Here is a 24752-nt window from a genome sequence, read left to right as displayed (position 1 = left end):
ACTAGAGTAATTCGAATAGATTTTAGTGCTGCTTTCGATGTAAATCGCAGGCACTTATTTTCAAACTTAAGAGTCTTGGAGTGGGTGGATATGTTCTAGGATTTCTTCAAGGTTTTCTTACAGACAGGCGGCGGCCAGTATCTGTTAATGGGAGCAGTAGCAAACCAAGACCTCGAGCGTATACAAGTGACATGACTGTTGGCCTTGAAAACAAGATTGTTCAGTATGTTGATGATGCAACGCTTGCTGATGAAGTAAAGTCTCCACTTATGAGAAATGAAGCTGCCCTTAGCCTCAGTCATGACACGGTGCGAATTAGTGAAGTGTAGTTCGGTGAGGGTACTAGAGTGAACAAAATCATTGCTTAGTAAATCTCACACTGATTTTTCCACCTGATCCACTTCAAGTGGACGGGATTCTGCTGAATGAGTCTGAAGTGGACTGTACTGCTTGGTGCAACTTTTGCCTCACATCTTACGGCTGAGAAACTTCTAATGCAAGTCACGGCAAATGCTGCACAGGTGTTAGGTATTGTGTGTAAGGCCTCTTATATTAAAAGAATGTGAAAATCAGTTTAGGTCTAATTTTTATTAAAGAATGGTAAAATCAGTTTAGGTCTAATTTTTACTTGAATACTACCCTTCAGTGATAATGTCTGCCTCTCAGAGATTTATCTCTTCTAGGTAGAAAGTTCAATCAAAGATGCATTGCATTAATCCACCAAACAATTCAACTTTCATTTTAACAATTTTCTTATATTTTTATCGATTCATTTATCAATTCATTATCTGTTTTTTCTTCTTTTTAAATAACGGCTCTCTTCTTTCTGTAATTCCTTTCCTACTGGCTTCTGTCATTTTTTTCGTGTGAATGCTATGTTCTTTGGAAACTTGAATTTCTAGTCAATTGCGAACAGGGTTAACAGTCTTGATATATATAATAATAATAATAATAATAATAATAATAAAGTTACACTGTCTATTGTATCCTATTGTGTATTTGTTGTAATAAAATGTTTGTTGAAATCGAGTTTATCTGCATCATCGACTGATTTACCCTTACAGCATGATTTGAGGCGCAGAAATGATTATGTACAAGTCAGTTGAATTCTTTTGGTGTATTTGCTTTGGAAGTTCGATAATAAATTATCTTTTTCCCCCCACTTTTTAAGTGATAAATAACCAACTATATTAGCTGTACCTACTTCAACTTGCTTTTGGAATGAATACGTAAAATGTCATTAAGTTTGATATTTTCCTCATATTTAACCCTGTATGTGGACTCTGAAAATAAGTGAGACTTGGAAGAGGGCTAATAGTATAAGGGTCATTATAAGGGTAGAGGAAGGGGGCAGGAGGGGTCTGGACTCTACAAAAGGCCTTGGGATTCGAAAGGGTGATCCTTGGGCCATACGGTCACTCTAAACACACTTTACACATTTTCATACGTCATCAAAAGCACACCAATGTCACACTGGAACAAATATGATTGTGTTTTTGTTATTAACCGATGAATTTTGACCTCAGTATCAAACTGAAACTTCTTTTGATATGTTATTGCTCATCTTTCAATCCTTGTTCTCTTTGCAAAAGGTCCATCGACTCATACTGGCCATGAGCTCACCAGTGTTTGAAGCAATGTTCTACGGTCCCATGGCAGAAAAAGCAGACCTCACACTTCCTGATGATCCACCAGAGGCATTTGTATTTCTTATGGGATACATTTACAAAGGAAACGCATCTCTGCCCAATGTTGATATGGCAGTCATGGTGTACAAGCTTGCAAACAAATACCAGATGAGTTCCCTTTTTTCTGTTTGCTCTGAGGTATGTCTTTTATTTTGTGTTGTTGGAAATTCACATTCAGAGTATTGAAATGAACTACCAGTGTAGTGAAACTCACATATGTGTGTGATTGGACATGTTGGTTAAAGCACGTAGGGCCCTGGTTGTTGTGCGTTGTGGATAAATCCTCTTCATAAGCGTGAGAAGCAACTAAGGCGGAAATTTCATAGGCCCGTGGTTCTTCCTTTAAGCCAAAGTCCCTTTAATACTCAATTCATTCTTGCCACAGAAAGGTTGTGTGAATTGCCGATTAAACCATCGTAACTTAGCCACGTTTTACAAACGTAGTACTGCTATCATAGTGAAGATGGGCTGGTTTTAGCGCTTCATACAGAACCTGGATTTAACGGCAGAGCCGAGGTCAAATTATATCTACCTACTGTACCACGATAACTTAATGGATAAGCCACTTCCATCACTATATCAAATTCACAAAGGCATAGGCCCAATTCGTGGCCTCAGTAGATGCATTTATCAAGGGGTTTCACCGTATGTGAAGGTATAGAAAATATATTTTGAATTAGTGACAAAACTATTATAAATCATATAATACAAACAGCACTATCAAAGCAGAGATTATGTGATATTAATTCTTAAGTGCAGAATATGAATCTTGACATATATATATATATATATATATATATATATATATATATATATATATATATATATAAGAAAATATATTTTGAATTAGTGACAAAACTATTATAAATCGCATATTACAAACTGCACTGATTATCAAAGCAGAGATTACGTGATATTAATTCTTAAGAGCAGAATATGAATCCTGACATATATATACAATATAATATAATATAATATATATATATATATATATATATATATATATATATCGAAGCCATTCCACCTCCACAAAGATATATATATATATATATATATATATATATATATATATATATATATATATATACATATATTGAATTAGTGACAAAACTATTATAAATCGCATATTACAAACAGCACTGACTATCAAAGCAGAGATTACGTGACATTAATTCTTAAGTGCAGAATATGAATCTGACATATATATATATAATATAATATATATATATATACTATATATATATATATATATATATATATATATATTATATTATATTATATTATATTGTATATATATGTCAAGATTCATATTCTGCTCTAAGAATTAATGTCACGTAATCTCTTCTTTGATAGTCAGTGCTTTTTGTAATATGCGATTTATAATAGTTTTGTCACTAATTCAAAATATATTTTCTTATATATATATATATATATATATATATATATATATATATATATATATATATATACCTTTGTGGAGGTGGAATGGATTCGATTCTCAGTGCAGCATTGAAAATCGAACAGAAATATGCACGGCAGAGTAGATGTTAACTCTCATATATCGAGGCAGATAAACAAATAAGTATCTGTCATCTCTGCATCCATATATAATCGTTTTCAGTGTTGAATACCTCCAAGGTTAAGTGGAATCACTGTAAATGGTTATGTGTGGCTTAGTAATTGAAAATGTATATTAAAAAAATGTGAGAAAGGTATCATTAGCAGCCACGTGTTACAAATCTACCAGTCTGGTGGTAAGAAGTTCGATTCTCGGCTCGGCCAACGCAGAGTCAGAGGAATTTATTTCTGGTGATAGAAATTCATTTCTTGATATAATGTGGTTCGGATCCCACAATATGGTGTAGGTCCCGTTGCTAGGTGGCCAATAGGTTCCTAGCCATGTAAAAATACTTAATCCTTCGGGCCAGCCCTAGGCGAGCTGTTAATCAGCTCAGTGGTCTGGTACAACTAAGATATGCTTAACTTGTTACAAATTCAGCTCTCGGCTATCATGTGAAAATGAGTTGAATTGACTCTTAGTGCAGAACCGAAGTTTCTAATACTCAGTAACCTGAGGAAGTATATATTGAATACTTGAAAGCACTAGGTACTCGTAACTTTTATTAATCTTCTCTTCTTCTTGTTCTTGTTCTTGTTTTTTTTTTTTTTTTTTTTTTTTTTTGCAGTACATATAAGTCACGGGATCAGAGAGCGAAAAGGCATACAACTACAGTAAATGGTGGCATGAGAAAATGAAAGGCTTAGTGTATGTATCCACCTCTGTGGCATGTTTAGTAAAAGGCCGTTAAGGATGACTGTAAAAGCAATAAACAAAAGGCTGTAAGTATCATATGGATCTGTTGATCGTGTAGACCAGTGTGGCAGGATAAATCAAAGGCAGACATAAAAAACTGACTTTATTTGCCTCTCAGTTCCAACCTGACAAGTGCCTACATAGTTTCCAATCGCTTCCCCTTCCCGCTCACAACATAAACATAACCCCCAAAATCCCCTTGTGGGGGCGGTCGGCGCGTTGTTGCCTGTCACAATCTAGGATAGATCCCAAGTTTTGAATGAGGACAGGAAAAAGGCAGAGCTGAATGACGCATAAGCGGAAAGGTTTAGCATAAATTTGGCCATAAGTAAACGTGAAACACTGACGAGCAGTAAACCTAGACGTGAAAGGTCTGTGTGGTGAGGGAATGTTTGGAAGAAATGGTTTAGAGGTTAAGTAACCCTTTTTGCAAGGGTAATGGTTAATGGTTAAATAGAAAGCAAGGATTTTGATGGCCTTTCATGACTATACTCGGTTTTTTTTCCATCTGTCCACCCGCCTGTGGTGTTTTTGTATGATAACACTGCGTCCCTGGCTTTAGATAGTTACATTCAGCTTACATTCAACGATTATAATAATATCCTATTTTGAATATTAACAGTGTAATTCGCATACAGTAAATTATTAAAACACTTTTCAGTTGCAAATGTACACCAAGATATCCTTTTATTCAACTAAAACTTATATCCTTTTATTTAACTAACACTTACACATACTGCAACTATTAAAGCCCTGGACGCAGTGTTACCATGCGCAACCACCACAAGCGGGTGTGCAGATGGAAAAAAAACAGAGTATAGTTATACCAGTAAATGTGTATCATGAATGATTAGTGTAAAATAACGAAGTGGTAGGCTAAACTAGGGTGGGTGTGGAGGCTGTATTATCGAATGGTTATCTGAAAAACTTTAATTGAAAGGGAAAAGTTATACATGGCATACTTGAAACTGAGAAAGCTTGCTTAAAAATACTAAGAGAAATGGGTGTGGTGGAAAGCCCCAATGGACGTCATTTCAGTATTTCTGCCATTTTAGAAAAACCAGTGCTTTTGTGTCCCAGTAATGTTTACTTAAAATTTATTTGTGGACTGAGAAAGGCAAGAAGTCAGAGGACATGAGATGTATGTGCGAGTGGAGTGACACAGCACTGGCTGGGACAGGGAAAGGATATGCAGTATCTAGAGAGTTTGGAGGGTCTTTGACCATATATAATGGGAGAGTATGATTCTGAGGGTAATATACCAGCCCTGAATGACCTCATAGGTCCCATTACTTGGCCTAAATTCTATATTCTATTCTATTCTATGAGGATAAATGACAGCCAGTTAGATGGAACAACAAATGCAGATATATCTGTTTGGCAGATGGAAGTTTATGTTAAGTACATAGACGTATCAGGTTGAAGAAATTGAGGATAGGCTTGTGTAAGGTTGTATTGTAACGAAAGTTGCTGGAGTTTTTTTTTAATATAATCATCAACAATTCAAGTTTTTGTACCATAATCATCACCATTTCAACAGAATGAGTGAGATATACAGATTTTTCATTGTCATCTTATCAGTCCTGGGCATCCCACAAAGGGGTGGGCTGTCAGTGCAATGCAAGTGATGTACTGTTAGCATTAGCTGCACCCACTTGACAAGTAAAATTAGTTTACCTTCGTATCAACTTCCTTTCTTCAGTCTTGCTGTCAAACGTCTCTTTAACTTGAGCAATTCTTCGTTGCAGCTGTTGGCCTTTATCTGAGCTCCACCCTTAGATCCTTGTGCCTCGTCTGCATTATTTTCTGGACCTCTTACCTAGCTGTCCAACTACTCCAATTCCTTCGTTTCACTGTCTTCAGCACTGAATGGCAGAAAGTGCCCGAGTTCTTGGCTTTATAACCTAAATTTCATTAAAGTTAACCGGTCCTGTTTATCCCAACAGTATCTACAGTCCCGCGTAGACCTGAACAACTTGGCCTTGGTGTATGAAATGTCGTTTCTGTATGAGGACTCGGAGCTGAAGCAGAAGTGTAGGAAAGTAAGTTGATAGAACAGTTACTTCTCGTTATTTTTACATAATGTTTCAATGGCTCTGCTAGGGTGTTTTAAGTCGAAAGTAACTTTAAAGCAAATCATAATTTTAGCTGCTTTTTAACAAATAACCATCCTAGCAAAGCCAAAAAATAATTCATTACATCGTTATTCATTGATGGATAAAATTATTTATCGTATTTTTTAGACTTGTGTGTTTGATCAATATTGTAAATTCATTTATGACTGAATGCCTTCGAAATATATTGCAAATTAATTCCATGTATGACTGCATGCATGATACATTACTCTTTGGCTCAGGTAGATATGTGAATATTCAACCAATACACTTGCAGAACTTCTAGTGCTCTGTGCATGTCTTAGGTTGTGAGTGAGTCGCGCGAGATCCTGTCTTCACCAGGCGTTGGCCAACTCACAGTGCAGTGCATGGAGGATCTTCTGCAGCAGGAACTGCCTGTCCAATCAGAAGTTGCTGTTTTTGAAGGACTCTTGCAATGGTAATTTGAGGTGTAGATACTTTGATAACTTCCTAAAGGCGTTTTTGTATACTGTATTTTCAGTATTAATATGGAATTCGCGATGTCTTTTAGTAGGTTGCTGAAGCTTATTACTTTTAATCCTCTATTGGGAATAGACTGAAGACACAAAAATCTTGGAACTACTTACATTGTGAACTTCTATAATTTTTTTGTTAGAGAATTTCTTAGTTGAAGGCAACGTCAAATTTTAAGTTTTTTAGATTTATTTCATACATGTGATAAAGCAAACATTTGCGCAGCACAAGAGAAGCAGTGTATTCATACAAAGTAAAGGAAGAAAATCTGAAAACATTAGAAACCAAGTAAACAGACTGACTCTCTCTTCTGATGTTCGCACTACGTAGTTGTTGGTTTTGATTTATCATTGGGTTAACGACATTCAAGTACTTACTTTAATTTTTTACTTGAACTGTAGTATGCCGTATAAGCTCCCATTTTGTATTATATATCTCCCAGGGGAACATTACAATCAGGCAACTCCTCAACATCCGCTAAGTGCCCCAAAGGCCTTCGTCAGGAGATCGAAACGTTGCTGCCGCACATCCGGTTCCTGACAATGACTCTGGACGACTTCGTGGAACACGTGATGCCGTCTGGGGTGCTGACACCAGAGGAGAGCAACGCCATCATGATGAACATCAAGCGTGTTCTAAATATCACACTGCCTGCCATTTGCAGTCCCAACAGAAAGACTAGGCTCTCCTACCAAATCTCTCTTGGAAGGGGGAACAATATTGGTGAAAACCCCACCATGATTAAACGTGGATCGAAGTTAATCGAGGAAGAACCATTCGCTGCCCTAGATGATCTTTATGGGGAACTTGCCTTTCCAGAAACCTTCTGCCTGTGAGTACGATCTTGTAATTTGTGTTAGAGTTAACAAGGATATTTTTGTGGGTCGTTTTGAAATCACTTATCCGACTAAAGTCTATAACTTGTTTAATAGGTACAATGCCTTTCACAGGGGTGATCCCCATAACTATTTCATGCATGGGATCAATGAAGAACATTTAGTAATACGAAACTCCTCAGGGTATACACTGAGAAAAGTGGATGTAGTTATATACCAAATTTGACGTCATACCAATGTTTCTGCCATTCTGAAAGAACCAATGCTATTGTCTTCCAGCGGTGTTTATTCAATTGTTTTGTCATTATCACGATGTGGTAATGGATCATTGTACCATGAACAGCGACAGAGAAATGTAGCTCTCACATATGGAAATTTAAACATCAGTGAAGTTATGCATGGTGACGCAGATTTACCATTAGCTTTTTGGTGCTCTAGTAATTTATTCCCATCCATGCTAAGGGTTGGTGTCAGGAAGGGCGTCTGCAACTTGCAACAGACCTCAGGTGGCCGGCAGGACTCCGGGTAATCTCGGTATGAGACCCGATTTGACCTCATTTGATTTGATGACATTTAGGCAGTCAAGCTAGCCACTGGGCCACTTTCTGACGATGAGCGCTAGTGAGAAGAGCGAGTCAGAGAGGTTGAACAGCATTATAAAGAGACCCAGAATATTAAGGAGATAAAGTACAAGGGGTCATAGTCAGAGAGGCTGGACAGCATGATAAAGAGACCCAAAATATAAAGGAGGTAAAGCACAGGGGGTCATCGTCAGAGAGGTTGGACAGCAAGACTGAAGTAAGGCGGTGGGAAAGGAGTTGCAATAGAATAGAAAGATAAAAAGCAGACGCATCTAGGGCCCGAAAGGAACTTGTAAGCAACCTTTACTCATGCCTACAGTGCACCACGTGGTGCAGAGAAGAAAAAAGTTAGTGTGTAACGAATCAATCATGCATCCACGAATTCGTTCATCAGATTCATCTTTCTCTTTCTTCATCTTTCACCTGTCGTTCGTTTTTCATTTGTTTCTTCCTAAAGGTCGACGGAGAGTCGGTCTCTTTCGCTCTACTGCGTCGACATCCAAGGGGGGAATAAATATATCCTGGGAAGGTTCTGCTCAGTTGCAAGCAAATGCTGCGACATCAGTCAGAATAGAATTAACGAATCTCTCTCTCTCTCTCTCTGCTGACGGTTGGAGAGATGCAACTAATTGCCTCAAACAACTCCCGCTTCGTAATTAGCAATAATAAGGTCCTACCGTTTGGATGATGTTAGTATGCAATATATATAAGCGCCTCTGGTGATAGAGGTTCACTCTCAACGTGGTTCGCAAGTCACGTAAAGCCGTTAGTCCTGTTGCTGAATAACCACAGGTTCCATGATATATATATATACTATATCAATAAATGTATGTCTGTATATATATGTATGCATGCACGCGCACACACACACACACACACATATATATATATGTTGTTCATTTCGCTTTCGCGAAAGACTGGTTGTCTTTTCTTACGACTGTCTTTCGTAAGCATTACTGGTTCCTTCTTTTCTCCTCTCCTATGTGGTATCTCAGTAGAGTGGCTCTTCTTAGAATAAAGGAGATGATTCAAACGGATAAGTTGATAACAGTACAACAACTCTATTTCTGAACTCCATAACAAGAGAGACAGTTCGGTCAGGAGACCGTTCCGTTTGATCACTAGAAATGAACTGCATTGTTAGAGCATCACGTTGATAGCGATACATTAGCTATCTCAGCGATTACCATAAAAAACATACGTAGTCCGCCGGCTCGGAAGTTACAAGTTTCCGGCGCAGGTTAACAGGTCAACTGCTTCCCATGGAAGGTGTTATGAATAGTTGACAAAGATGTAAAACGATGATGTTTTCAAACAAACTTAAACCAGGCTACTGCAGGCATTGCATAGCGTGATCTAGATTTGTCTTGGTCACGTAGGACGCTCCTAATTCGCCAATGACCCCTCAGGTCATGGATTCTATTTACAGATATGTAATTATCTGTTCCTAAACATGTATTTATTACATTAGGCTCGGACAGCTACCATTCAAGCCTTGAATAACAAGAGTTACTTTAAACATGGTTTCTTAGGAGTGTGCTCGTAACATATATTTAGATATAATCATAACAAGTGATTAAATGCATAAAAAGGTTCTGTTACACCCCCTTTTTGGACATATTCATAAACAAAGATAAATGCATGGAAAATATAGATCCATGTTTGATAATAATGATTATTGGGTACCAAAAAAAATCAAAAGGTAAAAATCAAAATGTTAACATGTATTCATGAAGATTATGGTAATAGGTAACCTGATTAAGAATAGCGGTTACTGGTAGATTGTGGTAATAGGTAACCTGATTAAGAATAGCGGTTACTGGTAAATCACAAACATGATCATGGATAATTGTTAAATATAATTGTACAATGGTATAATAGTATAAGTGTGCACAGATTAATACATAGGGCTGGTATAATTTATTAGGTGCCCGAAAAATACTTTTAGGAGTATATTAATATATATATATTGGGCTACAATATTTTATTAGGTGCCCGAGAGATACTTTAACTGTTCAAATGCAAAGGCTTGAGTCTTTCTTGTCCTACATATTGCCAGCGTACAGACCGCTTTTCACACACAACACAATTCCAGACAATTTTCCTAGGCACCAAATGAAATGGCCAGTTTCAGACGGCCCTGAATGTATACGCTTTTAACGCAACAAGTACGTCATCTGGACGCGGCAACACGTTTCCTTGAAGATCCTTCTGTGTACGCCTCAGCCTACGCCAAGCAAAGATGTTAACGGCGATAACCATTATTGCCGTCACGCTAAACACGGCCAGCAGCACGTAGTAACGAAGATTTTCTCCTCCTGCATAAGTCGGTAACGCGTCGTCCATCTCAGCCAGTTGCGTCAAACGATGAGCCACCCGCGCGTTGTATGGGAGATGTAGTGATGGGATAATTGTAGTCGCCCAGGTATAGTTCGCAAAATACGTCTTCTCACGTATTATCGTGTTGACCCCCTGACGGTGTAGTTTGTAGATGTCCCCGTACAGCCATCAGCTGCTACAAAGACTTGGGAATGGGCGGTGGTCCCATCCGGGCATTCGACTTGGAAACCGTCTTTGTCGTATCGGATCCAGGAGCCATTATTCATTCTGTAATTGAACTTATTACTGTAAAAGGGATAAAGTTTCTTCAGACAACCTTCGCGTGTATGAGAGAGAGAGCCGTTTAGCACTATGCCTAACTCACATGAATCCATTGATATAGGATAGAATTCAAAAGAGTCAGCTGTACAAACTTTATTATTCATGGCTTCTGAACAGTGAGTGAGTTTATCTAAGTCTTTAATGACTGTAAATGATTTCCTATCAGGAGAAATCAGAACATGTCCCGTCAAATTGGATATTACTGGACTTGAGTTATTTGTCATGAAAGTTGGAAACGGTGCTATTTTGTATGATTGCCAAGCATCGGAAGAATCAAAAGGAATAGTGATCATAATCCTATAATTTTCAACGCTGACTGATATTAGGCTATAATAAAACTCTACTTTATGGGCGTCTAATAAAGGAATATAACCTAGTTTCTCCCGTCCGTTCTCTAAAGTTAAAGTCAGATCCTTAATAGGCATAAGGTGTGGAGATAACACACCTTTTGTTGCTAACGTAATAGCTTCTACATAGTCCTTTGATTTCTCAATAAAATGTGATATTTTGATACGGATATGATCTATTTTCGAACTATAATAAGCTAACGTAGCCAGCAAGTGTTGAACTTCCATAATCTGATCGATATTACTAGAATGTTCGTTCACCAAACTCATTATTTGATTGATTGAGGATAACTGGCTGCGAAGTTCGGACAAAGCTAATTCGGTTTTGTGTTGCAAAAACTCAATTCTTTTATTTTGATTATTTATCTTAAGGCGATTTGAAATTCCTAAGCCTAGACTCGCAACAGATCCCAAGATGTTTAGTCCAGCAAAAATAAGCGGGTTGCGACGTTCGAGAGTATTGTGCCGCACAGACCACATCAGCAAGTCCCGAGCAAGTTTCTCTGCCTCAGCGGTTTTATTTTGCACGTCGTAAGATAACATTTCCGCGACGCTTAGGATTTGAGCTAGCGAAATCTCTGAGTTAGCATGAAAATGACGTTCGTGCATGTCCCTCAACGAAACAGCAAACCTCAACAGGTCATTATTTTAGGGTTAAGGACGTCATCTTCAGGCAAAAAGATAGCTTGCATAAACACTTCTATGACTATATTACTCGATACAATAAAAATGTCCTGGGTTCTTTCGATAATCGAGCCATGATTAAATTCTATTTCTTTCGTCTTAGCGCTCTTTCCATACAACAAAGATGTCTGAACAAACAGTATCACTCCCAACAATAACAGATTCATTTTGGAACCTGCAATGAGTAAAATATATGTAATAACTCATGTTAAAGAATATGTTTACATACAAATATGATATATATATTATATATATATATATATATATATATAAATTATTATACAAGTTTCATAAATACAACCATTTTTCCCTCACTCCATCTACCTTTCTTTAGATTCTGATATGTGCCAATGGAACTATTCTCATATCAGTGGGTTGGGATACATTTTGAACCCTAAATCTATTGGCCGTTAATGTTTCTAAAATGTTAAACGGGCCTTCAAACTTAGGTGTCAGTTTGTAATTTAGTCCTTTACGTACGTATACTTGTATGTATACCTTATCGCCCACGGCATATGTTCTAGTTGGCTTAGCTATTTTATCATGATTTCTTTTCATTATAATTTGTGCTTCTTCTAGATTCTTACGAAGTATATTATATCGACTTATGCTTGCACCCATAACATCCTTTAGAGGATTTGATAAATTGGTTGTTGGCGTTAATACATGGAAAGGTGTTCTAGCTGGGATACCGTACAGTGCCTCGTGCGGTGTCATTTTAATAGACACATGATATGAGTGATTAAGTGTGCTTAGTACCACAGGTATGGCAATGTCCCAGTTGGGGTCTGCCCCCCCTAAGGTGACCCTTAAAATGTTTAAAACCTTACGATTTACCCTTTCCACTAGCCCATTAGACTCTGAGTGATAGATCATGGTATTGATTTTCTTTATGCAAAGGAATTCGCACAAGGAGTTAAGGAAACGATTATTGAACTCCCCGCCAGAGTCAGATATGATTGTGTGTGGAATTCCATGTTTACAAATGTAGCACTCTTAAAATTTTCTAGCGCACTCGACTGCGGTTTTTGTTTTAAGCGCTATCAGTTCTGTATATCGAGTCAAGGCATCTATGATTACTAGGAGGTGCTTATTTCCTCTGTCTGACTCGTTAAATCCTGTTAATAAATCTAAGTGTACTCTTTCAAAGGGTTGATTTGGCACGGGGTAAGCCCCTAGGCTGACAGGTGTCTTCGTGTGCCCTTTGTATTCTTGACAAGTGCGACAATTAGCTATGTGCTTTTTTATATCTGTAAGCATCGTATGCCCATAAAATAAAGATTTGGCTTTCTGTGACATTATGGAAAAACCCGGGTGTCCATGCAGTGGATTTTCATGCAACCATTTTAAGACAGTGGGTATGAGTGAGATAGGTACTACCACCTGGTTGTTATTCAACTGTGGTGTGTTGCGGGTTTTTCTCGTCACGAATCTACACAGGATATTATCTTTGATTATATAATTCTGCTGCTTATACTTTATATATTCCTTTTCCTTCGGATTTCCGTTTATCGCATTTATGATTTTTTCTATTTGCTGATCTTTTCTTTGTTCCGTCTGTAATAGTTCAGCACTCCAGCCCAGATCTTCCTGTTCAGATATAGTTTTAACAATGGGCGTGGAGGTTGAGATATCTATTAATTCAGCTAATGGCCCTGTACAAGATGAAGAGGGGTTGCGTGATAATGCGTCAGCAATGATATTTGCTTTCCCAGGTAAATACCCGATCCTCGCGCCAAAGTCTTGGATGATCATGTGCCACCGAGTTCGCTTAGGGCTGTGACTAAAGCCTTTAAAGAAGTCGGTTAGGGGCTTATGATCAGTGAGAACCTTGATGGGATAACCGTATATTATGAACTTAAAATACACTAGTGAATTAACAATAGCGAGCCCTTCCTTGTCTATTACTGCATATTTACTTTCGGAAGGTCTCAGTTTACGTGAATAAAAAGCTATAGGGAAAAACTGTTTATCATATTGTTGAAGCAATACACCACCTACTCCTAGGTCTGAGGCATCCATTGTAATAAAGAATTCCTTACCGAAGTCAGGAAATTTCAAGATAGGAGAACTACACAGTTCATCTTTCAATTTATCGAACGCCTGTTGATGTTTTTCAGACCATATGAAATCTACGCCCTTCTTTATAAGATCGGTTAGGGGAGCGGCTATGATGGAGTAGTTCCTAATGAACCTCCTATAATACCCGCTACACCCTAGAGATTGCTGTATTCCCTTGACGTTTGTAGGTATCGGGAAGTTACGGATAGCCGATACCTTATCATGGACTACTTTAAGACCTTGACTAGACACCGTGAAACCTAAATAGACTAGTTCTGTTTTAAAAAATTCACACTTACTTATCTTTACCCTTAGGTTATGCTGCCTTAGTCTTTGTAGCACTAACTCTAATTTACGTAAATGTTCTTCTAAGGTATTAGAAAAGATTACTAGGTCGTCCATATAGGCATGTAGGATATGTCCTAACAAGTCTCCAAACACAATGTTTATCATTCTAGTAAAAGTTATAGGAGCACAACGTAAACCAAAAGGCATACGCAAAAATTCATAATGTCCCCTGGCTGTGCTGAAGGCAGTGTATGGGATACTCTCTTCTTCCAACGGAATCTGATGGAAGCCTTTTAGTAAGTCCAAACTGGTAAAATATTTGTTCTGACCTAGTAGAGATAGAATATCGTCAGTACATGGCACTGGGAATCGGTCAGGGATTGTTTCCTCATTGAAGCGACGAAAATCGACGCATTTCCGCCAAGTTCGATCTTTTTTCGGTACTACTATTAACGGAAAATTATAAGGGCTGTTTGATTTCCTAATGACTCCTTCTTTTAGCATTTTACCTACTTCCTCAGTTATCTCATTCTGAAATTTCATAGGAAGTCTGTACGAAGGTACATAGATTACTTTCTGTTTGTCCTTTAGCTTTATTTGATGCTCGATGACATCCGTTTTTCCTAAGGTTCCATCCATAGTGGAAAAAACATCATGATATTCAGCTAAAAGATTCAAAAATTTCTGCTGAATTTCTTCTTCTTGAATGTCCTTATTGATTTTATTTTTTATAGATTGCAAAAGGCATTCATCCGCATCTGATTGAGCGTGATTGATCTCAGCTACGGTAAGAATGCGATGTTTATAAACTTCCACATCTAAGATATGTTGATTTTTGTGGATTACTAAAGTGGTATTCAAATGATTACAGACTTCGATGTTACATTGTTGTTGTGAGCCGACTGTATAAATGGCTTGTGTGACGGATAATCCGTGTGTTTTCAAAGTGTCGGAAAGGATTAACATTTCAGATCCCGGCAAGGTTTTTTTACACGCACTAATATGTTCGAAGTTACGTTCGGCTCGAGAGTTTGCGTGCAAGCTGATATTACGGGTGAGCGAGAATTCTGTTGGGTCGCATGGATTATTTCTTGGTTTATGAGACAAGTGATTGGTTCTTCGATATATGTGACTACACTTTCTGTCTCCTTATTATCTAAAACTGATTTTAGGGTATTAGAAGACTTATAGAATTTTCCTTTGATATACACGCCGTGTTTTGCAGGGGCTAAGGTAATATTTTGAGTGCCCATAGACGGGTATCCGATAATTACTGCGGGATACATATTAATGATTTGTACAACGATAAAGGTATCGGAAAACGTGCGCTTACCGACCTTGTACTGAACATGAGTTACTCCTACCACATTTAATTCATTATTTCCTATACCCGAGAGTCTTATTCCGGACTTCTCTATAGGGAACTTTGGAAAGATTAAATGATGTGTCCTCAAATCCATGATATTACGTGGACTACCAGAATCAAAGAACAAAGTAAATGACTTATGGTCCAAATTTACTGCATGTAAGGTTGGTCGTAACTCGTCTTGACTTATAATTGCGTGAATTTGTTGCAAATCTATGGGAACCTGCACAGATTTTTTGGATTCGGCCGTGTGTTTCATAGGAAAATCGATTGCCTCACAATGATCTGCATGAAGAGGTCCAAGTTGTGATGACGTCACAGCCTCTTGGCCTACTCTCCACGTCCTTGCTTGTGATCGCGCGTTGTTTCCTTTATTTGTTCCTTCTTTCTGTTGATGTTTGATGCTGCTCCGCGTCCGGTTTTGATTCTTGGAGATATGTGATAACAGTTACTCAATCGTCGATGTTGATGCTTGTATGCTTCTCGATGAAGGACATATCTTCGTCTTCATAGAATGTTTACAGTTGCGTTGATTGAAGATCCCGTTTCCTCAGTTTATTATTGACTTAAAGCTGGAAGTTGATGTTTCAAGTTCTTCGGTCGGCTGATATGGTTCTTGTTAATGTTAGTCTTCTTTGATGCTGCCACCATTGTTGTTCGTTTCGCTTTCGCGAAAGACTGGTTCTCTTTTCTTACGACTGTCTTTCGTAAGCATTACTGGTTCCTTCTTTTCTCCTCTCCTATGTGGTATCTCAATAGAGTGGTTCTTCTTAGAATAAAGGAGATGATTCAAACGGATAAGTTGATAACAGTACAACAACTTTATTTCTGAACTCCATAACAAGAGAGACAGTTCGGTCAGGAGACCGTTCCGTTTGATCACTAGCCATGAACTGAATTGTTAGAGCATCACGTTGATAGCGATACATTAGCTATCTCAGCGATTCACATAAAAAACATACGTAGTCCTCCGGCTCGGAAGTTACAAGTTTCCGGCGCAGGTTAACAGGTCAACCGCTTCCCATGGAAGGTGTTATGAATAGTTGACAAAGATGTAAAACGATGATGTTTTCAAACAAACTTAAAGCAGGCTACTGCAGGCATTGCATAGCGTGATCTAGATTTGTCTTGGTCACGTAGGACGCTCCTAATTCGCCAATGACCCCTCAGGTCATGGATTCTATTTACAGATATGTAATTATCTGTTCCTAAACATGTATTTATTACATATATATATATATATATATATATATATATATATATATATACATATATACTATATACACCACGGTCTAGATATACACATACATACTTACAAACAAATCGTGTTTAAGGACGCGCCAGTAGATGTGAAAAACATAATATAATGAAGCTTTCATGACGTTCAAATCATGTCAATTCCCGACTCATTCACGGCCTCTATGGCGCAGAAATCCATTCAAAGGACCCGATCGAGATCCCTTTAAAACGCACGCAATTGAAACGGCTTGAATACGGGCTTTAATTACACTTTAATTAAGCTGAATAATACGATTTTGTTCGGTATAGGAAAAGAGAAACGTTGCGGAAGTTATTCACGCATCGGGAATAATTAATATCCAGTGAAAATACCGGAGGGAGATTATTCCTTATGATCGAACAATAATCAGAATTATTTTTGTTCAGCCAATAATTGTCCTCTCGTGAATATATAAAGAAAACGTAAAATATGCGCAGAAGGTTCTTCGGCGCAATCCAGTTTTCTGTGCATCGATTAATCAAGGCCACCGAAAATAGATCGGTGGTCTCGATATAATGCTGTATGGACCACGACCGGTGGCCAGACGCACGATTATGGCTAACTTTAACCTTCAATGAAATGAAAACTACTGAGGCTAGAGGGCTGCAAGTTGGCATGTTTGAGGATTGGAGGGTGGACGATCAACTTGCCAATCTGCAGCCCTCTAGCCTCAGTAGTTTTTAAGATCTGCGGGCGGACATAAAAAGTGTGGACGGACATAAATGCACTGCATTTCTCAGAGGGCGAAGGTTACCCTTCCTCTTAGGGAGGGTCGACCTGGAGTTTCCCTGCCACAAGGGATAAATAAGGAACCAATAAGGGATTAATATGGGATAAATTAGGTATTCAAGGGAGCATCAAAAAGTAGACTAGTTGTTGAAGTTTAGCGCAGTTTCAGCTTTTATGATTGTGGCAGTGACCGATGGGCTATTTATTCTCTAAAGCCACTCCCTGAAACACTTGTATATCTCTCTCTCTCTCATCATATATATATATATATATATATACTATATATATATATATATATATATATATATATATATATATCGTAGATGGGAGTGTAAGTAACGCGTAAAACAATGAAAATAGTTGCAAAAGGTAACGATGTAATCATTGCATATTCTTTTATGATGACAACTGATCGCTTTTTCGAACCCAGCACTAAGCTTCCTTGAAAAGTACATCGTTTAGAAAATGCAACTGCATGAAGCATAATAAATGATCAGTAACATGACTTTAAATTCTCTCTCTCTCTCTCTCTCTCTCTCTCTCTCTCTCTCTCTCTCTCTCTCTCTCTCTCTCTCTCTCTCTCTCTCTCTCTCTCTCTCTCGCTGACATTCACTTCCTCTCATTACTTTCACTCATGTGTGAAGTAACTATCATTTTAAAAAAATTCTTAATTGCCTAACCGCATTCATAAGCCAACTGCTGATACAAGTCTTGTTTAATGTACTCCATTCATTTGTCTTTTTTACGTATTTCATTCAAATGGTCGTTCATTCTGTCATTCGCAAAACACCCATACATGGCATAAACAGAATAGCATAACTGAGTTGCTAAGCTAAGGTAAAAAAAAAAAAAAAAAAAAAAAAAAAAAAAAAAAAAAAAAAAAAAAAAAAAAAAAAAAAAAAAAAAAAAAAAAAAAAAAAAAAAAAAAGATAATTATGCGAGAGAAAATATCCTTGCTGTCTAACGGTTCAAGGACTGAATTTGGTGAAATCACTCCAAATTGTTAAATCAGGCATTTAACGAGAAACAAATCAATGGCAGAGGTATAATCATTTTTTTAAATTAGAGTGAAAAAAAAAAAAAAGTATTAACTTGCTATCAAATAAAATTGAGAGTTACTGGCATTCCATTGGTGAAATTTCGTACGGTTTGAAACATATTTTTCATTATTAAGGTCTGATCTTTGACACACTTTAACTGCATCCAAGCAAACATATCCAGAGGAGCGTTTATTAATATTCCAATTCCTTTATTACAGCCACAGCAGCGAGTCCTCCACAGAGCGTCATTTTGTGCGTGGGCGGGGCGGGCATTTCAAGGTCAAAAGTGATCGGTACCCGTTCACAGGTCGCGAGTAGCGTTGCCACCCGTCCTGTAAATTACAGATCAGTCCTGTATTGGAGAGTGAGATGTTGCGTTCTGTACTGAACCAATACAGAACGCCATTTGTTCTGTATTTGGCTGTCTGAACATCATTATTTTAAAATTAAATGAGCGTATTTTTTTTGTCAATCTTCCTAGACTGCAAAATTATGCTTTTGTTCATTGTAGTTTAGTATAAGAAATAAATCCTGCATTTTATTTTGTATAGTACTGAAGGAATAAAATAAACCTGATGATATATACATATATATACACGTATATTTCATTTCATTATCTATGTCAAAGCATGTCACTTAGTATTGAATTTCTAGAGACTTGTCACTTCACTGATAACTGACACCTTGAGCAGTGATCTTCCAGTCCTTTGTTTCGTTTGTTTGTTTGTTTGTATGGTGTTTTTACGTTGCATGGAACCAGTGGTTATTCAGCAACGGGACCAACGGCTTTACGTGACTTCCGAACCACGTCGAGAGTGAACTTCTATCACCAGAAATACACATCTCTCACACCTCAATGGAATGCCCGGCAATCGAACTCGCGATTTGAGAGTAAAGAAGGTTTGAAAGGTGTAACAGGAGGAAAACCTCTGCTGAACTATGGAAAACTGTCAGGAGAGGGTGGAAGGTAAGACGGAAGAACAAGACTATGAACAGAGGTACAGTAAACGGCATGAAAGTGGTTACAGCTGGGCGCCAAAGGGACGCTGCAAACAACCTTAATTGAGTAATGTTTGTGCATTGACGGTGCTATAGTAGATTCACATCAACCGTGCAAATGATGTCTAGGCCAGCCCATTACGACGCTCCTGATTGGCTGTTGATAAGCCAATCACAGGGCTGGAAACTCTCAGTCTCTCGAGAGGGTTCACATAGGCAGGATGTATGTTCTCCTTCTCCTGAGGGATACTTTTGAAAGACGTTATTACATATATTCATGTCGATCACTTCTCAGTTCGTGACATTTATTAATCTATTAATTTGTAATAATTATTAATTTGTTATTTATTTTTAATAAGTGACATCTCTTCTTTCAGTATTTCCCTTTACATTCTTTCACTTCCGAATGGACACCATATTCTTTGGAAGTTTGAATTTCGAGTCAATGGCACCTTTGGTGGGCTTGTTCCGTATGAATACGGTCATGATGTCTTAATTTTCATCTTAAAACACGTTTTAAAAAAATTATTTGAAAGTGAATTAATTTTTGTATTACTTTTGTATTATATTTGTATTACTCTCTCTCTTTTATTAATATTTTTTTTGTCAATAGCTTGGTTAATTTAAATCCACTAATAGTTAAGCTATTTGCCAGCCAAATATATTCCAAAACAAATACAATACATTTCAAATGTCTAAATCAATGATACTCTAGTTGTGGACAATTAAAATCTAAGAACATACGGAATATAACCAATATGACCATAATGCAAATTGCAGATATCAGCCTCGTAATCAGAGCGAACAATACTTGAAGTTAATTCCATAACTCGTAATAAATTAACAGGGGAAGCTCTCTCTCTCTCTCTCTCTTTCGTTCTACATATATATCATCCCAACAACTCAACTCATATTTGTCTGTCGTTAACTGATTCTCTATCTATCTCTCTCTCTCTCATCAATGTTATCTACCCAAGGCAACCTGACTCCCTCATTTATTTTTTCTGTGATGAACCTTCTTTCCAACTTTTCTCTCTGTTTTCCTCTACTTAATCAGCATTTCTCTCTCTTGCTCTTTGCGTTTTCTTCTAAGGCACTATGCACCCGGCTCCCCGCCCCCTCTCTCGTTTTCAGTATATTCCAATAAATTATCTCCCAAGGGAGTTTTCAAAACAAATTAAACAACCACGACCAAGTTAGTCGTTCAAACTGTTGTTTATCAACTGCATCTTCCTCCAAACCTTCACCTGCTCGGAACCTTCATGTACATGAACACCCTTCACTCATTAAAACCCTTCATGTACCAGAGACCTTCACTAACTGAAAATCTCAATACAACCCTTCATTCACTAACCTTGCCCCATACCCAGTCTTCACTCCGCAAAACCTCCATTAACCAAGACCCTTCACTTACCGCAATCCTTCAGTGGCAACCTTCACTTACCCAGAGCCTTCACGCAATCAAGTCTCTGTAGACGGTAACCTATTTATGTTAAATGAAAACCAGACAAGAAATAATGGATGGAAACTAGAGCTGAAGACATACAACACATCTCATTGTGGGAACTTCTTCACATACAAGATATTTGACATGTGGAATAAACTGCCATTAGAAGTTGTAAACAGCAACAGTGTGGAAGTGTTTAAAAGAAAGCTAGACAAAATCATTAGAGCACTGTGAAAGAACAGTAAAACCTGACCCTAGAGATAAGTGAGCACACGATGTCTCCTCTGATGCACTGACAAGTCTTTGAGACATCCTAATACTTGTGACTCCGTGTAACTCATTCATCCGTCTCCGACCTCCAGTCATTACTGATTAACCCAATAATTACACTATTATTCACCCTCACTACATCAACACTCTCAATATCATTAATTAAGGCTTTCAGATATATGGCAATCACAGTTGCAGCCTATGAATCAAGAGGGATTCTGTGAGCGTATATATATATATATATATATATATATATATATATATATATATATATTATATATATATATATATATATCTATATATATATATTATATATATATATATATATATATATATAATATATATATAGATATATATACTATATATATATATATACATACATACACATACACATTCCGAGGAAGAGCGAATTGGATATTAAAGGACATTTGTAGCTCGATGTATTTATATGAATCACGGAGCTGTGATAAAAATTCATATATACTATATATATATATATATATTATATATATATATATATATATATATATATATATATATATATAATTATGTGTGTAATTTAGAGTGAAGGATGGAAGCTGTTTTCCCGGCCCAGAATTCTTCTTAGGAATAACTAACTTAATAAAACACAATTGGATTCAACGTGATGATTTATCTTTCATTTCTGGAATGAAATGGTTTTCCATTAAGCACACAGCAACCGAGTATCTCTAATGGACTGAGTTAACGAGATTTGCTGAAAGTGAATAATATATCTAATGGTGTAACTGTAAATGACAAATCGGTTCAGGTGTACTTAATAAGAACAAGTTTTATTTCATTTGCAATTTCTTTCGAAAATATCTTGACTCCCCATTCATTTACATTTTTCAAATCAATTTTAACACGAGTGAAAGCAAACTAATTTTATTTTGGGGGGGATCATCTTGACACAAAAAAATAAAAACCAATAAATAAATAAGTGCAGAATCTTTCACGAGGCAGACAGCCGCAAATACGGATACAATATTTATGCATCACAAACCACACTAATTCTCCAATGTAGGAAAAGGCTCCCATACCTTAGCATAGGTAAAGAAGTACCCAAGGAACTACTTCCTATATTAGGTTAGGTTAAGATGTACCCAAGGAACTACCTCCTATATTAGGTTAGGTAAAAATGTACCCAAGGAACTACCCTTGCGGAGGTTTGCAGCCTTCAAACAGCCTGGATTTCAACGTGAAGGCTAGGACACATTAAATTCAATACTTTTTTTTCCATGGATAGGTGCGATCCGACCCGAGGAGTGTTTAAAAAAAAACGTTTTTTCCCATAAATCATCGTCTATCTCGAATCTGGGTGTGATCAACCTGCAAGAGGCCAGGAATCCACTCACTACAATCATGTCAGAACCTGCGTTCGCCTGCCTTTGTCCTTTCCCCTTTTCTGAGAATTGCTTGGGTCGCTCAACCGTGCACCTTCACCGTGTGGGTGATCGAAAGGAAAAGTTCTTAAGTAGTGATTTCCTGTCGAACACTGTTGATACTTGCATAGTTTTGTATTGTTGGAAACTGTTGATGGATGGAGTGTGTACCATATGCACGCCATTGGTTTTGGCTGAGATGGCTTATATGGCCATATGATCCAATTTCCTTTGAATAACAATTTCTTAGTTTTTGAATTTTTTTGCAGTTCTCATCAACAATGGCCAGCAGGCAGTATTCTCTGGGCATGGATGTCATCAACTTACTTCCAATAGAATTAGAAAGTGATGTTGATGATAATTTAGAGGTTGGAGGGAAGCAGATGACCTTGAAATGACTACGACGACGACGAAAAGGGGAGACGGTGTGGGGGTTTGTGGGTCTGTGCCTTTTGTTGTGACAGAGATTACATCAGCTCATGTCAGTAAACCATCGACACGCTGAAGGGAGAGAGAGAGAGAGACTAACATTTCTGAGCTTTATCTTATGACATGTTCTTACAGAAATCTTCCTAACTGCAATAATGGCTATACACCCTCATATATTATTAATAAAAAAAAAAAAAAAAAAAAAAAAAAAAGAGTGATAGGTTCACCATAGCAAATTCAATTTATAGTATTGTTAGTGCAAGCCAGATAGTTCACGTGGCAGATTTGGCAGTCGAAGTTGGTGTGGATTGTGGCCATTTTGCTTACATACCCGAAAGGTGAGTTGGTATATCTCTACATATTCTTGTTTTCTATAGAATTTGTGATATATTGGTATATTTTCATGCATAAATATCATATTTTATAAGTTAAAATGATTTTTATAAGAAATTTTCATGGTGAACCTAGGTCAAAAAATGACCTTTTGATTTTGCCTCTGATATAACAGTAAATTACATCTTTGTGCAGGTTTTTTTTTTTTTTTTTTTTTTTTTTTTTTTTTTTTGCATAATTCCGTTCTAGGATAATATGAGTTTATTCTATAAAATAATTAGTCACTTCCTATTTCATTTAGGTACCCAAAAAATTCGTGAAATTTTGACAATTTTGGGGGGGCAAAAAAAAAAAAATTGGTATCCGGCGAATTCGTCTACAACAATTCGTCTATAACAATTCATCTACACATACAATTCATCTACGGCAAAATATTGAAATAGATATGCAGTTGAGGAGGGAGGGCCTAAACAACGACAGCAAGTATTCTTAGAGTCACCGTTTTAAACGAATTCCCTTTTAAGTAACCTACTATAAATTTGGATAGTTTGCTGCTTTCAGTAATGGTGTATTTGGAAAATGGTCTGTTTCCATATTATTCTTTGAATCACCTTTTTAAATACCTTCCCTTTTAGATACTGTTTTAAGCGTAAATATGCCTTTTGTAGTATTAGTATTTGGCAGCTTTTGGTATATATTTAAATATATAAAAACATAAATACAGGAGGGTCTTTATTATATAGGATAAAATTGGATAAAAATGACAATGTTTTTTTATCTATTGGAATTTTTTTTCCTTTTTAGGTTAACCAATGACTGATTAGGTAGAAGCTTTTTTTTCAGGTTTACCCAATGACTGATTAGGTAAAAAGCCTTTTTTCCAGATTAACCGATGAACCTGATTAGGTTAAAAAGCCTTTTTTTCCTGATTAACCCGATGACTGATTAGGTTAAAAAGCCCCTTTTTTCCAGGATTAACCCGGAGCTGATAGGTAAAAAAGCCTTTTTTCCAGATTAACCCAATGACTGATTAGGTAAGAAGCCCTTTTTCCAGGTTAACCCAATGACTGATTAGGTAAGAAGCCTTTTTTCCAGGTTAACCCAATGACTGATTAGGTAAAAAGCCTTTTTTCCTGATTTAACCCCGATCTGAATTAGGGTTAAGCCTTTTTTCCCAGATTAACCCCCAAAGGACTGATAGGTTAAAAAGGCCTCCCAGATTAACCCCAATGATGATTAGGTACCGAAGCCCTTTTTCCTTTTTTTCCAGGTAACCCAATGACTGATTAGGTAAAAGCCTTTTTTCCAATTTACCCGATTGAACTGAAAGTAGGTAAGCCTTTTTTCCTGAATTAACCCCGATTGACTGATTAGGCAAAAAGCCTTTT

The 24752-nt window shown here is 37.2% G+C and overlaps 1 protein-coding gene across 4 annotated transcripts in view; it reads left to right on the top strand.

The window, feature by feature from the left end:
• The window catches only part of LOC135199022 (BTB/POZ domain-containing protein 3-like), a 29053-nt gene extending 5810 nt beyond the window's left edge, over positions 1-23243 (top strand). For all 4 annotated transcript variants that reach the window (XM_064226947.1, XM_064226952.1, XM_064226940.1 and 1 more), the window contains 5 exons: positions 1593-1826; positions 5949-6044; positions 6422-6555; positions 7054-7443; positions 22872-23243. In XM_064226947.1, coding sequence (XP_064083017.1) covers positions 1593-1826; positions 5949-6044; positions 6422-6555; positions 7054-7443; positions 22872-22938 — 921 coding nt within the window. In that variant the 3' untranslated portion in view covers positions 22939-23243. The remainder of the gene's footprint in view (positions 1-1592; positions 1827-5948; positions 6045-6421; positions 6556-7053; positions 7444-22871) is intronic.
• The last annotated feature ends 1509 nt before the right edge of the window (positions 23244-24752 follow it).

Source organism: Macrobrachium nipponense, chromosome 23, assembly GCF_015104395.2.
Source record: "Macrobrachium nipponense isolate FS-2020 chromosome 23, ASM1510439v2, whole genome shotgun sequence".
Taxonomy (NCBI): domain Eukaryota; kingdom Metazoa; phylum Arthropoda; class Malacostraca; order Decapoda; family Palaemonidae; genus Macrobrachium; species Macrobrachium nipponense.
Note: the sequence above shows the minus strand (reverse complement) of the source record. Positions and strands in the feature narration are given on the sequence as shown.